Here is a 16198-nt window from a genome sequence, read left to right on the forward strand (position 1 = left end):
CAGTTGAATTAGAATGCTACCAGTACAGTGTGAGCCACCTAGAGGATTCTATATGAATTACATGTATTTTATTACAGAGCATGGATTGTCAAGGACCAAGCTACATTTTACTTAAAATATATCACTTGAAGCTGCTTCTCTGTGTTTGATTACTTACTCATTGATAATGTACCGTGGTCTTCTTACAAGAAGAATATGATATAAATATAAGAAGTAACCAACTATGGCGTAATAAGCTGGTCTTGGATCACACATTTTCTGTCACTATATTTTGTGAAAATAGCAAGAAATTTGGGGTCGTGAAAATTTGTTGCATCTGGTACAAACAATAAACAGATTAGAGCACCTTATAGAAATAGTGAAATTTAAGGTACAGAATAGTTTATAAATCAATAAAGTACCAAGATTTAACATTTTACTTTGTATTTTTGAGATAAATATTGATGACAAATTCATTTGTTTTATTTGTGAAATTGATTTTTTTCTTATAAATTGATGATATATAGATATTATATAAAAATGATAAAATAAATTCATGTAAACATTAAAATAAATATATGGGACTAGTAATGAGAAGTTTAACCATTTAAATTTTTGCGCAGAGACCCATAATTGTTGAAGTTTTCTTGCGTTTGTTTTTTCCTAATTCAAATTATAGAAAGGGTTTTTTAAAATTCAAACTGATTTATGTAATAAATATTAATCAATATTTATAATTTATTAAAAACAATCTTACATGCTTTTTAAAACATGAGTATAGATTATACATGTAATAGGTTGTAAGTTTCGTGAGGCTGAGTTAAAGGACAAGCAGCTTGCCAATTATTGCAAGTTTTTCACTGATTAAATTGACAGTATGGGAAAAATAATTATACTTTTATCAGTGATTTGACTCTTAATATGAGATTGCTTCTTACTGAGCCAACGCATTATTGTAGAATCTATTTCTCTAGGACCTGTTTTAGAGTCACAAACGGAGAAAACTTTACTGAAAAAGATATTGAAAGAGTTTGAGAATAAAGATCATATCCAAACTGGAACAAACAAGATATCTATATTTTCTATAACTTATTTTATGATAGATCATCATAGTCAAACATCCTTCAAGCTTTGCTAATGTATAGGTTTGATCAGTTCTCAGAGACCTGAACTGATCAGCACAGATGATGAATAACAATTTTAGAAAAAGGATGCTTTCCTTTTCAGATAAGCAAGAAAGAAAAACTGGAACATCCCAGAACAGCTACCATCACTCCATCAGAGAAGACTCATTTTAGGGTAATATCTAGCAGTGATACAATTGAAGATGATGTTCTGATGAATGATTCAGTTTGTACAGTTTTAAAACCGGAGCCAAGAACACACCCGCTACTTAAAGAGCGAGATATCAAAGACAGACTTACTTCTGCAGGAACAGAGCCTGTTCTGGACATTCTTGAACATTCTCCTGTCTTAACTTCTGATATACTCCCAAGCCCACTTGTGGAGTCACCATCAGAAATTAAGCCACCATCAAAGCTTGATTCTCCATCAAAGAAAAAAGGTATACACTTTTAAACTAATTTCTTTTTAACGTTTTGAAATACTTTTCTGTTTTTCCTAGCTTTCAGACTTTTAATCAGTTTTGAGAGGTAAGCAACAAATGTATATAGTAGCTTTGCTTGCAACCATTTTTTTAATCTAGAATAAAGAATAATTTGTATGTCTGATATGAGCATTTTGATTTTACATATACCATAATGTAATTGTTTTTCTATAAAATTACAGAACAAAATATTCATCTCCTTAATCCTGGTAGCCAGCTTAGTGCTAGTTGCACTAGTGTCCTCACAAATATCCATTAGTGGCCTTGTCCATATGTTTTAAGATACTTTTAATAATAAAAATCTAAATAGGAAGCAAACCTACTACTAAGCTCCACCTAGTAGATACTATCTACTTATCTTAATTATCTTTATAGTAATGCCTATGTGCCTCAAAGCTCTGACTGGGATGGTAGAGAACATCATAGGGAGCTGTTTTGCTTTCCAGTAAATGAACCTTTTGTGAGTGGTAATGGCAGTCATTTTTGAAGTTACCACTATACTCATTTTAGTAGTATAGCTAATCCTCTACTTATTTCATAATTGGAACTGGAACTTCTTCCAGTGCTAAGCAATGCAATTGTTAAGTTAATCATGCCAGATTTTACATCTTTTTGCTCTGGCTTCCTCCATTTACTTTGTCAGAAATTCCCTGGGAATGTTGTAAATGGTATCATATGACTCCAGGATGCTGTAAATACATTCCAGTTGCCAAGTGCCTGAATTTTAAATGTCACTGCAGAGATTGTACAACAGTCTTAAGTGAGAGGACTGTTCATAAATAAACTTCAGATGGTGGTTAAATGAAGGGTCATAAATCAAGGACTACTTGTATATGTGCTCTTAAAATTACAAATTTTAGAATTTTGTTTATTTGCCATATATCTCCATCTTTTTTTTCCTTCTTAAGAAGCCTAAACGGGGAAGACAGTTTCTTTTTGAACAATATGGGATAAGAATCAAACAGTATATACGCAGAACTATGTTGTTTAGCTTGCTAGTTTGCTTCTTATTGACAAAATGTAATGGTAAAGGGCTTTTTTCCCCTACAGAAGCATTTCCCTTGAAGCTTCTTTTCCTACTGTATTTTTTAGACTCCTCAGTTGATCAATATAATACTTTTACTTTTTAGGGATACATAAAAGAAGTCAGCACCAAGGACCTGATGACATATATTTGGATGATCTGAAGGCTCTAGAACCTGAGGTTGCTGCTCTTTATTTTCCCAAAAGGTATTTAACAAAAATCTAAATATTGCAGCCAACATTTCAGAAACTTCGTATATTTAATATCTCTTTTAAGAATATGTATGGAATCAAAGAGAATCTGCTAAAGGCATTCTTAAACTGTGATGTTTTAAACTGTTTAACTGCTCTCTTTAAGTAGCAGTTGTATATTTCACCCTGTTATTTTTTTTTCAATAATCATCCTTTTTATAATTTACCCTGATACATATGAATAAACTTTAGGCTAGTTTGAAAAATAAGTTTTTAATTCATCATAGCTCCTCATACAAACAATATTAGATATGGAGGATGGAAATGTCTTCCCTAACTTTTTAATAATTGCATAGCTGACTATGAGAGTCTTCTGGTCAGATATAAGTGATCTTATAAATTCACTTGTTTAGTGACTGTCCAAAGTTAGGTTGGTGATGAATGAGGAGCACTTATGATGGGTCCTTATAGTTGCAGCCTTTGCAACTTCCTTGGGGTCACATGATTATGATTTGGGCACTAGGCAGCAAGCCTGCAATTATAACATTCCAATGTCGTATGTGATCACATGATTACCATTTATGACCTTCATTGCTGGATTCCAACAAGAAAAGTCAATGGGGAAGCTGGCAAGAGGTTGCAAATGGTAATCACATGACTGAGAGACTGAAACCATGCAGGATTCTGTTAACAATGGAAACTGGGGATGCTGGGATTGTCAGTAAGTTGACACAGACATAATGTCACACCTTAGGATCACAGTAGTTAGCAACACTGCTAACTTTAGTCCCAGTTAAGATTATATATAATTCTACAACTCAAATAACTGAGAAAAAAATGCAATGACAATCTTTGTACCATACTTGATAGGTGAATGTTGCTCATTGCAAGAAGAGTTTGAACAGATCAGCCTTTGTTCTAATTGCATAAAATAATTTCTACAAATTTACAGTGCAATGAACATCTAAATGATTTTAAAATGGCTGTATAAATAATACTTAAGTTTTTTGTTTTAGAACTTGTTGTCAGTTTTGTACATTTATATATATATATAATTTTATTTTTCATGATTTTATTTTAATTTCTTTCAGTGTGGTGAGGTGTAGTTGAGAATCAGGCAGCATGCAAGTTTAATGAATTATTACCATTGTGATGGTTGTAAAAGGCTTCTTTTATGCTCTTTAGTGATTCTGATCCAGGTACTAGACAGTGGTTGGAGTCTGACACTTTCTCTGGTTCCCAGTCTCCACAATCAGTTGGAAGTGCTGCTGCAGACAGTGGTACTGACTGTATGTCTGATTCTGCCATGGACTTACCTGATGTTACATTATCTCTTTGTGGAGGTCTTAGTGAAAATGGAGAGATATCTAAAGGTATATTTTTATCCTATTGCTACTTATATAACTTGGCGAGGTGAAATGAATACAAAAATCTGCAGTATGAAGCTGCGAAAGTGTACATGTAAGAGAGAAGCTTGCTTTCTGAAGATAATTTCTATGTAGACACGCAATGTGAAAACTGTTTAATTGTATCTACTACTGGAAGTGTTTTGTACTGTTTATTTTCCTGTGCTAGAAACATAGAGTATATAGAAATAGACATTTACTATATCTAGTTCAATTGTATGTTTATCTCTAATGTTCAGGAAGACAATCCTCCTAACACATTATCCTTGTTTTTGTACCTTGAATGTTTTAGTCTTTATAATAGAAATGAATGCCTTATGGATTATGTTCCTATATTTGGTGCAATGAATTGGTGGATTGATACAAACAGGCTCTGCCATGTATGGATAAAAGTTGTGTCAATTTGCTGCCTAATTTTGAAACATCGTAAGGTCATGTAAATCAGCAATCCCCAGCCTTTCTAGCTTTGTGGACCGGTGGGGGAGAGAAAATGTTTTCATCTGCATGCAAGACACTTGTGCAAATGGAGCTTTGCGTGCTCACCTGCCACTTACATGGCCTGGTTCCCAACGGGCCATGGACCAGTACCAGTCCACGGACCAGGGTTGGGGACACTTAATGTATATAGTTACATACAGTTTTCAATTATTGTAGGCACTTTTTAGATTTGTATGTACATATTCACTATACATATGTACATATTCACTATATTTCAACTACTTCAAGGAGGTACCTTGCTGAAGTAGTTGAAATATATAATGCTGCGAAATATGCTATAATATATGAACTTCTTGTACTAGAAAGTGCATGCAGTAGGTATACACAGAACATAACAAATGAATGGAAATATATTCAACAGCAAAATGAGCATAACTATGGCAAAAAGAGCATAATTATATAAGAGGAGCCAAATGAAGAGATTGCTTGTAAAGAAGATGAAACATATTTCAGTCAATTGATGAAATATCTTTGCATTGCAGAAAAATTCATGGAACACATAATTACTTATCATGAATTTGCTGAAAATCCAAGTCTTATAGATAATCCTAACTTGGTAATAAAGATATACAACAGGTAATGGTATCTAAGTCTTCTGTTGCTAAATTGTTTTATTCTAATTTTACTGTATTGACAGATAACATGACTGTCTTTTTATTACATCCTTCTTTAAATTATTTAAAATTAAAGTTTAACTTTATTCAGAAAAAATGAGAAATTGCAGCAGTTTTCATTTTACTTTCCAGGAATCTGAGAACTGTAAAAGAAATAAAACATTTTGTTTACAATGAAGAATGTATAATATATTCATAATGATAAACTGTTACATTTACAATAGGTATTATAATTGGGCATTGGCTGCTCCCATGATTCTCAGCTTGCAGGTGTTCCAGAAAAGCTTACCACAGGTAATTAAATGACAGTAAATATTCCGCGACTATTCACATTAAGTCATAGATGCAGAAACATATCAAAGTTCTGAGACAAGAAAGTGTTCAGGAGGGACAACCTGACAGAAAACACACTCAAATAGATATTCTGTGAAGGTAAAAATGCCAACTGAGATGTTAATGGTGTGCATGATGTAATTAGAGAGGGATAAGGTGGGGATGAAATGTTGAGATACAAAAGCAAAAGGCAAGGCATCATGACATTATCCTGCACATTTTGTCATTGTTCAACAATGCAGTTTGTATTGGCTGCCCATGCAAACAATATATGAAAGATTACCAAGAGATCCATGTTCAGAGCCATATTTATCTGTGAAACCCACCAGATGAGTTGTTCTCAGTCCGGACCACTTGAGACAGTGTTGTGAATATAAAAATCTAAGGTGGTCTCATATAACCTGCTGTTACCACTGAAATATCAGTGTCACCCTCAAAATTGCAATTCTTTCCCTGATACAATAGTTAATTTAGAAAGCAGCTTTATTTCTTGTAATTTGGAATTGCATTCGTACATGCATACACATTAATGGATAAGTTGTGGACAGTGTATGATATATTTAAATGAGACCCAGTTTTGGTTTGCCATATTCATTGATATATCTTTTCCCATTATTTTAATGTGGTTGGATCATCCCCTCCCCCCCCTCCAAGTTCTTAGTTGTGGAATATTTTTTTATTTTCAGTTTTTTCCAGTGAGCTGGAAGAATAATCTGCAAGTCAGAAAACATTATGAGAAATCAGTGTGCGTTGATTTGGCAATACCCTGCAATATATAATACTAAAATGTGAGTCAGGCAGAGGGAGCTGTTTCTCTTTTTCTAAAGAGAAGAAAAGAGTCCATGAAGATTATACAATTGGCTCCAAATTTAATCATGGGAAGTAGGAAGTTTAATATACCGGTAATCAAATGACATTAAAATATATATCTGCATGGTACCATGTTATGTATGTTGCAAAAAAAAAGATAACATTCTAAATGTATAATAAAAAAAATAATTTTTTAGACAACAATTGAATCCTGGATTAAAGATAAGATGCCAAAGAAGTCTGGAAGGTGGTGGTTCTGGCGAAAAAAGGACAGCTTGATTAAACAGGTAAAAATTAAATAAATCAGCTGCAAATCTGGACTAGTTTAGAGGTTATATCCCAAACTTTATACTTCATAGTTCAGAAATGTGGGTTAAACATATTCAGGTATGGAGTGAATTTGTATTTGTATAATTCACTTTGTGTTCACTTGCATCACATCTCTAATAATATTAATTTAATGCAGTTTATATTTAATTTTAAACTATTTGTCATTAACTATATTGGCTGCAGAGATCTGTGCTAGGTTGGTGGGGAGGTAGAAGATAGTGATTTTATTAGTCACTTCAAACTGCTGACAATATATCTAACACTTTGCAATGTTAAAATACAGTATATGTCAGGTTAACTGAAGCTGACAACTGCAAATTAACTCAACATCAGAAATGCTACAATGCATGTTTATCATATTCCCCCATTTATTATCAACACTGTTTACTCCACATCTTCACTCCACATCTCACATCTTGATTTTTTTTCTTTGGTGTTATCAACAGTCTAGAACTGTGAAGAAGGAAACTTTCAACATAATACCACAAAAAATAATATATTTTGAAAATGTATAAGCAATTGCAGGCATTATTTTCTAAAACTGCTAACTTATATTGCTTTAATTTTAATTGGAATATTTTATTTAAATGTAATTATTACCCTACAACCAATACTGTAAATATGCTATTAGTAGTAATTCTGTTTTAGTAATGAAATCTATTCTCCCATATTACTCTATTTTTCATATCAAATACTCTTGTATGTGTCAGTGTAATTAAAAAATTGCTGTATTTATGTGTATGTTATTTATAATTTTGGAGTCTGCTGAATAAAGTTGCATCCTGTTCTTGGTTTAGCAGTGATGTTAAACAAATTATTAAATATAATATTGATGCTATTACAAATTTTTGCAACTAGATTGATATGTAATTCCAGAAATAAGTGTTATCTTTTTGTTAAGGTGACAATGCAAAATGATGTGGTGCTAACATACTTTTCTGATGCTAGCTTCCAGAAACAAAGGATGGGAAATCTGAGGCTCCAAAAAATGACCAATCAACAACTATAAAGGAACAAGTTGAAAACCGGTATGTCACTTTGAAAATCAATTTATGCTTAAAGACTCTTGCCTTTTTAGAAAATTTGATTTTTTAAATACATAATGTTTTGATGTTTTGGAAGGATTGTATGACACTAATAATATCTTTCATAAAAAAGATTTTATCCTCAGTCTGTGGAATCTTCTGGTAACGCTTTTAAAATCCCCATCCTGAACTCTGAAATGCAGTATTCAATTGTGAGCTGTATAGACTAAGAAAATTTCATCATAATACTCAATTTTAATTTTAAACAAGTGCTAGAATGCTATGGCCACTTGGCATTTTTTATTTTTCTAAAATTCAAAATGTAAAAAAAATCGGTTGAGAAACAGTTATTACCAAAGGTTAACTTCCATGACTTGAATTTGGATATCTCAGGTCCTAGTCAAGCAGCTTAGATAGCTGCACTAGTTTTAGAATACTTGTGACTAAACGATATCTTAGCGAGGATTAATTCAAGCAATGTTACAAAACCAGCTTATAAAAGTAAGCCCCTGACTTTAGAGGAGTATCCTTGAGAACATACTTCAGAACAAATGATCGTGTTATGTTGAAAAAATGATTTGTGTCTAAATTGGTTTTGTCTTGAATTAATAAAAATTCTTCCTTTTGCAATATTTGATCCAATATGCTGTTACATATTACAAGCTATCAGGTGCTATATTTAAATAAATGTCTGAAAGTCTGATACATCTTGGTATATCTATGTCATTTCAGGCCTCCAGATGATGAATCTTCTAGTGATGATGAAAGTTCACAGGAACTGAAACAATCCTTAATGGCAGATCCCCTTCCACGTGAACATTCAAGCTCTGGAAACACAATGTCTTATAGAAAGTCACTTAGATTGTCTTCAGATCAAATTGTAAGTTGTTATTTTATCCAACATTAAATATTTATGAATCTAGTTTAATAAAACTTAGCTAGTGTATTTTTGATTAAACAATTAGATCAGTGAAGACGTTTTACACTAGGTTATTGTTTTTCTCAGATATGCCATTGAGATTATTAAGTTGTACTGCATTTTTTTTCAGTATAAGACACTCCAGACCATAAAATGCACCTAGCTTTTAGGGAGGAAAAGAAGAAAAAAAAAATCTGCTTTTGCCTCCCAGCAGTTTGCCTCTTGTAGCAAACAGCCTGATTTAGCACGAGCTACTGATCGGCAGTTGATCGGCCTCTTGGAATACTGCTGATCAGCTGTTCCAGGCTGCGGGGATTGCCCACACCCGTTGCCACCTCTGTGCATCCTATTTTTGGCTTCCGTGCATCCCAGTTTTGGCCTATTCCAGCCAGAGGTGATTGCCGTCACTGCTGCTAATCCCCGCCACCTGGAACGGGCTGAAAATGGGACATGTGGAGGCAGAAAATGGGCACAAGGAGGTTGAAAACGGCACATGTGGAGGCTGAAAATAGGGTACATAGCGGTGGCAATGGGTGGCAGCAATCGCCACAGCCTGAAACAGCTGATCAATGGTATTCCGGGAGGCTGATCCAACTGCCAATCAGCTGCTCGTGCTCAATCAGGCTATGCTGAAGCTGACCAGGCTGTTTGCTGCAAGGAGGCAAATTGCTGGGAGGCAGAGGCCAAAGGATGGTGGCTGGCAGGTGTGTGGGGCTTCAGCACATTCGCTCTATAAGACGCACAGACATTTCCACCCACTTTTGAGGGGGGAGAAAGTGTGTCTTATAGTGCGAAAAATATGTTATTTGGATTTTGGTACTTAAAAAGATTTGATAGTGAGCTTATTTCAAGCATCTCAATTGGTTTTTTTATTTGAAAATTAATAATAACATTGATACAAATTTAAATGTATTTGAGATATTAATAAGGCCTGGATTATTTTAAGGGGTGCGATGGCTCAGTGGTTAGACACTGAGCTTGTCAGCTGGAAAGCTGACAGCCCAGGTTTGAGACCCAAGCTTCACATGATGAGGTGAGCTCCCTAGCAATTTGTAAGAATGCAAATGCAAGTAAATAAATAGATACCATTTCAGTGGGAAGTTAACATTCCATACATTTCGGTATGTATGCTGGCCACATGACCATGGGAATTCTTCAGATGAGCATTGCCCCCTAGAATCAGAAAGAACTAGACAGGGGAAACTTTTATTACGGATTATTTTACAATATTTTAATGCTATTAATTATTACTTAATTAGTATTAATTAAGTAGTACTATTAGTACTAATATCTCAATTTTATCTCAGTGTATGCTGAAATAAGTACTAAACTAGAAACCCATTTTAAAAACCGTTTCTTGCACATCAGTCAGCTTTTAATGTTCTTTTAGAGTTAAGATGCCTTGCATCTTATTGTTGTTCTGTTATTAAGACCTGCACTGTTTGAAAAATAATGCTAACATAACTCAAGATTTTAAAAGTTGGGTACATATAGTCCTTAAGTAACGGTGGCAAAAAAGTCGTAAAATGGGGCAAAGCTCACTTAACAAACTGCCTCACTTAGCAACAGATTTTGGGCTCAGTTGTGGTCATAAGTTGAGTACTACCTGAAATGTAAAATAATTTAGAAAAAAACTATGTTATTTTAGTTACCATTTTTACATATTTTCATGTTAAAGGAAAAGCTGAAACTTAGAGATGGACCAAATGATGTTGTGTTCAGCATTACAACTCAGTATCAAGGAACTTGCCGTTGTGCTGGGACAATATATTTATGGAACTGGAATGACAAAATAATCATTTCTGATATTGATGGAACAATAACTAAGTAAGAAAAAATAGTTTTCTTTTTGATGAAACTCTACAATAATGTTAACATTCAACTGTTTCTAATAGATATGCTTTGAATAATAGTTACTGAAAAGAACTTTCCTTAAATCCTATTTTGCCTGCCCTTATTCTTTTAATTCTATTCAAGCATTTGAAGTTACTTGACCTGCTGATTTAATCAGAAAAATAAATTCAGTTAAGAATTGATAATATGAGTTAAGACCATTAATTGTTTTTCTTTGTTTCTGGGTTAGGTCTGATGCTTTAGGGCAGATTTTACCACAGCTTGGCAAAGATTGGACTCATCAGGGTATTGCAAAACTCTATCATTCTATTAATGAGTAAGTTATCAATGTTTGTAAAATAATTTTGTGTTTGAGTTGTGTTTATAACTGTTTCTATTCCACTTCTATGCTCTAACATGGAATCTGAAGATTATATATGGTACGTTTATAATATATGAACAAGTTAACGTTGCTGTGAATATCATATATCACAACAGTATCGCTATATGCTGAGGTCATCACACTTTTCTGATCCAGTCTTCAGGGTGCAATCTCATTCAATTTATTCTTTCCTTATCCCAAAATTATAATATGGGAGTATCAGTATGTTTTGAATGTATTTTGTAGAGTTCAGGAACTGTTATGTAGCCTTGTTATGAATTCTGTATGCAAGAATTTATAGCAAATGTGAAAAAAAGATTTTTAAATTCCTTTTTTTTTTAAATTAACTGAGGAGCAACATGATGTTTGATGAAAAAGTGGCTTCTGTAGAAATTTGAAAGAAAAGGCAAACCTGAACAATAACAGGCTTGGTTTCTTGCAGCATTTCAGAATGAATATAAGTTATTTTAGAGTAAAATAAAACATATTCAAAGATATCTATTTAATATAATAAGCTAGTTTCTATTTTACTGGTTAAAGGATTTAAAAAAGTTTGCTTTAACTTTGCACAATCATTACTAATCAAAGGAGTTTTCATTGTTTTCTGGTCTACTTACATTGGACAAGATTGTCATATTATTAATCACCCCTTTTTTCCTAGGAATGGCTACAAGTTTCTGTATTGTTCTGCTCGGGCAATTGGAATGGCAGATATGACAAGAGGATACTTACACTGGGTTAACGATAAAGGAACAATTTTACCCAAGGGTCCTTTGATGTTGTCACCTAGCAGCCTGTTTTCTGCCTTCCATAGGTATATAAATGAAACACATCTTATTTCTGATCATTTAGTGTGTTGTGCAATACAACTTCAGGAACTGCAAGAATTGCTTTTGTCATGTATCCTGGTATGGTCATAGTGGCATTATTTTAATGTGTGGTTTCTGTCACATATATTCAGGGGTGGGAGTCTACCAGTTTGCACCTATTCGCTAGAACCGGTTGTTAACATTCTAAGCAGTTCAGAGAACCGGTTGTTAGAAGAAATTCCTGGCCTAATCCTGTAGAAGGCAGGAAGGAAACATTCTGGTATTGCTTACAGAAACTGCCTCTCTGTTAACCCTTATTACATTCTTGGCAGGACTAGACTTCTTGTCTCGGGAATGTCTCTGGAGTTATTTTCCCCTCCTTTGCTGGTACTTTGCTTGTGTGTAGTGACCATTCAAAGTTACTGGAAAAAGTGACTTATGACCATTTTTCACATTTACGACTGTTGCAGCATCCCCACAGTCTTGAGAGGCCAGGCGAGGAGGTGCATGCCTCGATGTGAGTGATATTGAGTTGGCCACACCCAGCCAATAACATGACCACCAAGCCATGTCCACCCCAGTCACATGTCACACACCAAGCCATGCCCACAGAACCAGTTGTTAAAAATTTGAATCCCACACCTGCATATATTGTATATTAGTCTATCATGCTTTTAGGTTTACAAGTAGTCCTTGACTTATTCATTCAGTGACTGTTTGAAATTACAACAACACCGTATGAAAGGACTTACAATCTGAACCTGAAGTTACATCTATTGTAGCACCCCTGCTGTCGCATGATCAGAAGTAAGGTGCATGGCAGCTGTCCTGCATTTATGGCCATAGGGATGCTATGACTTGACCTGTTCTATTCCATTTTACCATTATCACTAATTGGCAGCAGTGACAGGGATGGGTTTAAAGTAGAGATCTGGGGTCTTCAGCAGCTTCTGCCAGCTGCCACTGCCCCTCAGGCTTGGACTTCAACCCCAGCCCCACTGCTGCACTGAAAAATGCCACCTCAAGTCCCATATCACTGGCCTTTCTAGCCGTGCATCTTTGTCCAAGCTACAGGTTCCATATCTTTTCCAAGCTACGTACCCCAAAGCTACCACAGATTGCCACACTGAAGGTCCAGGTTGGGATGACTGAGGCTTCCAGAACTGGCTGAAGCTTTGTACCATACTGCAGTGGCTGCTCAACTTATATGTGGCCTGTGCCAGACCTCCCAGGGGTTCCCCTCCTGAGCTATCCAACATTATCTTGGACTCTGTCCACTTGCAAAATTGCTTAGCAACTGCAAATGAAAATGCCAGGATTGTAGTGCAATTGTATAAAATGATCACATGATATCTCAATGATTGCTTCACTCAGTGGAGTGCCAGTTGTAGCGACGTTTCAGCAGAATCTCATCTGCCATCATCAGGCTTCTCTATAGTGTTCATCTGTGAGTCAGGCTTTTATAGTGGTTTCAGATTTAAATTTGGGGCAGCCTATTGCTGTGCCAGAATGGTTTTTTCTTCACCCTGATTGGTTGGGAGTCTTGGTCTATGTTTATTGGTCTTGGAGTCTGCTGTGTTCTGCTTGATTGGTGTTTCTAATATCTCCTGTCTGTTTTTTGGCTCTTTTTGTCTCTTGATTGGCTGGCAACATTGTGTTACTTTATTGGAGGCCTTTAGAGCAGCTTGGCTCCGGGTAAATGGACGGCTATCATTAGTTAGTAGGTTTCATCTGGGTGCCTGGTTGGGGTGTGTTTGAGCTAGAGGGATCAGGAGGGATCTGTCTGTGCCCAGGTGTTTGCCTGGCTTGTGGTGTGGAGATTTTTTTGTTTGTGAGTGCAGGCTTCCAGATAATTGACAGTCTGGTGGAATCATATATAATAATCATATGTATGTATGTATGTATGTATGTATGTATGTATGTATGTATGTATATATGGCATTCGGCTTTGTTTGGGTATTTTCCCACGTCATAGTAGTTGTGCTTTTAAAGTTGTAGCGACATTTCAGCAGAATCTCATCTGCCATCATCGGGCTTCTGGCAGATGAGATTCTGCTGAAACATCGCTACAACTTTAAAAGCACAACTACTATGACGTGGGAAAATACCCGAACAAAGCTGAATGATTATATATATGTATGTATGTATGTATGTATTATTATATATATCATTCCTTTGCCTCACTTACAATTGATAACTTATAAAAACTTAAATACTTATTCTTTTTAGTAATCACCATTCTCGTTCCTTCCAGAGTCTTTGAATGGTTCAGTAGCCTTTTCCATATTCTCTTATTTTGTTTCCATATCTATTTATTTTACTTACAGATATTTTTTTCATGAATTGCATTTATTTAGAATGTTCCATGGCTTTCCCCTAACATGTGACTGATTCTTCCTTTAGTACAATTCAAAGGAAAATAACATTCAATTGGCCACCTGATTTCCTAGATGTATCAGTCCATACTTTCTGATGTAATTTTACTTCTTTCATTTGTAATTCCATGATTCACCAATTCCATTCTGCACGATCAAATCACCATTAGTCAGAGCAGTTAAAGCTACCTTCCTTCTAATTCATACCAGTAGCTGATATAATGGAAGTTTTGTAGCTGTTCATATGGGTATCACCACAAATATTCAGAGTTCCACTGGTTACCATGGTTTCAGTCTTTTGCATTATGATTAAGATTGACACGGATTAGATATAGATTTCAAAGCTTAATCCTCACTTTGCTACTTGTAGCATTTCCTGCTAATAACAGTAGCAGTCAATTTTAGCACATTTTAGTCAGTATGTACAAGCAAGAATTAAAAGTTCAATTTTATGCTAAGCATGCTTATAAGTAGTCTCTCCGAGTTCACATCTCTAAACTAGAGAATATCTTGGCAAGACAGCATAAAATTATTTACATTCAACTAATTCAGAGGCATGCTCAGTGTACATATCTATTAATTCATTTGATTGCCACTCTATTTCTGAAAGCTCTGTGCAGCTTATAAATATAAATTTTAAAAAATCAACAGCTAACAGTGTCAACTTAAACTGTTGTTTCTGCCTTATGTTCTGTTGGCTATTTCATGTGAAAAAATCCCTGTACATTTACCATCTTTTTAGGTTACATTAAATTTTTCTTCTAAATTTTCAAAATTATAAAGTGACCCTAATATCACCAACAGAATATTTATAACTTATTTAAAATAAAGAAAATTGTTTCTGTATTTCACAAGAAATTCTGACAGTAAATGAAACAATCACATTTCACATTTCTCTTTGCAGGGAAGTTATAGAAAAAAAGCCAGAGAAATTCAAAATTGAGTGTTTAAATGATATTAAGAACTTATTTGGTCCGTGTGAACAGCCTTTTTATGCAGCTTTTGGGAACAGATCTAATGTAAGTTGCATCATCCTACAATGAATTTACCATTTGTTTCCTTTTTTCTAAACTATATTATTGAAATGAAATTATTGTTACAAGATGGGTGCCTACAATGGAACGATGCATATAAATACTTAGCCAAACTTAATTAGATAACAAACTTTTCTAAATTAATCAAATTTAGAACTATGTCAAAATTTTGTGAGTGCCTATGTGATTTGGTATAACATAAATAATTAAATTGGCATCAGACTTAAATACAGTTAAGTTCTGTTTATCTGCAGGATGTCTATGCCTATATGCAAGTTGGAGTTCCAGCCTGCAGAATATTCACAGTTAACCCAAAGGGTGAACTTATCCAGGAACAAACAAAAGGAAACAAATCTTCGTAAGTATGGGATTTTAAAAATAGATTGAGAAAGATTAAAATATTGTGTGAAGTCATGGTTATTAATTTAAAATGTGTAATTGTAAATTCACTAATAGTCAAAGAACTACATTTCTTTAATCTAGCGCAAAAGGGATGATTAGAATTTTAATTTTGGAAATTAAACAGACTAATTGTCCAGGTGGATTTTAAATATGATTTTAGAAATAAATATTACAATTGTTATCTCCTTCCCATGGGAAAATGATTTTATTTTGAAAAATAAGATATTTTAAAAATCAGCCATTAAAGGGAATTGCAATTACAATTAAAGGAGAAGAACTCTTAAATTTAACCTACAATTACAGAGTGAAGAAAATATTCTAACACTGAATATATTGAAGGATATTTCCAAACAGTGGACCCAGTTGTTAAATTTAATAGTCTTCGCCTCTATTAACTCAGTTCATGTTGCATAGTATAAATATTCTAATTTGCATGAAGCTTTTAATGGTTCCTAAATTGGTTAATATTTCCTGGATTTTCAAGCTTGGTGAAAATTAGGATATTGCCTACATGATTTTGAACAGAAGAGATGCTTTCACCTGTGAGAGAAAAGTTCAGACTAAAGTCAAATTAGATTTAACGCTCTCCCTTTTAAACACCCAAGAAAGGATTTTATTTCTTCTGATG

At 34.3% G+C, this 16198-nt stretch overlaps 1 protein-coding gene across 1 annotated transcript in view; it reads left to right on the top strand.

The window, feature by feature from the left end:
- Positions 1-16198, top strand: part of LPIN2 (lipin 2) — a 33266-nt gene that overhangs the window by 12655 nt on the left and 4413 nt on the right. The window contains exons 7-19 of the mRNA XM_026699347.2: positions 1207-1543; positions 2716-2815; positions 3986-4173; positions 5187-5280; positions 5543-5612; positions 6659-6748; positions 7740-7819; positions 8549-8696; positions 10414-10562; positions 10819-10905; positions 11612-11764; positions 15039-15153; positions 15423-15526. Of these exons, the coding sequence (XP_026555132.1) occupies positions 1207-1543; positions 2716-2815; positions 3986-4173; positions 5187-5280; positions 5543-5612; positions 6659-6748; positions 7740-7819; positions 8549-8696; positions 10414-10562; positions 10819-10905; positions 11612-11764; positions 15039-15153; positions 15423-15526 (1715 nt within the window). The remainder of the gene's footprint in view (positions 1-1206; positions 1544-2715; positions 2816-3985; positions 4174-5186; positions 5281-5542; positions 5613-6658; positions 6749-7739; positions 7820-8548; positions 8697-10413; positions 10563-10818; positions 10906-11611; positions 11765-15038; positions 15154-15422; positions 15527-16198) is intronic.

This window comes from Pseudonaja textilis, chromosome 3 (genome assembly GCF_049901715.1).
Source record: "Pseudonaja textilis isolate UNSWEBS1 chromosome 3, rPseTex1.2, whole genome shotgun sequence".
Lineage (NCBI taxonomy): Eukaryota > Metazoa > Chordata > Lepidosauria > Squamata > Elapidae > Pseudonaja > Pseudonaja textilis.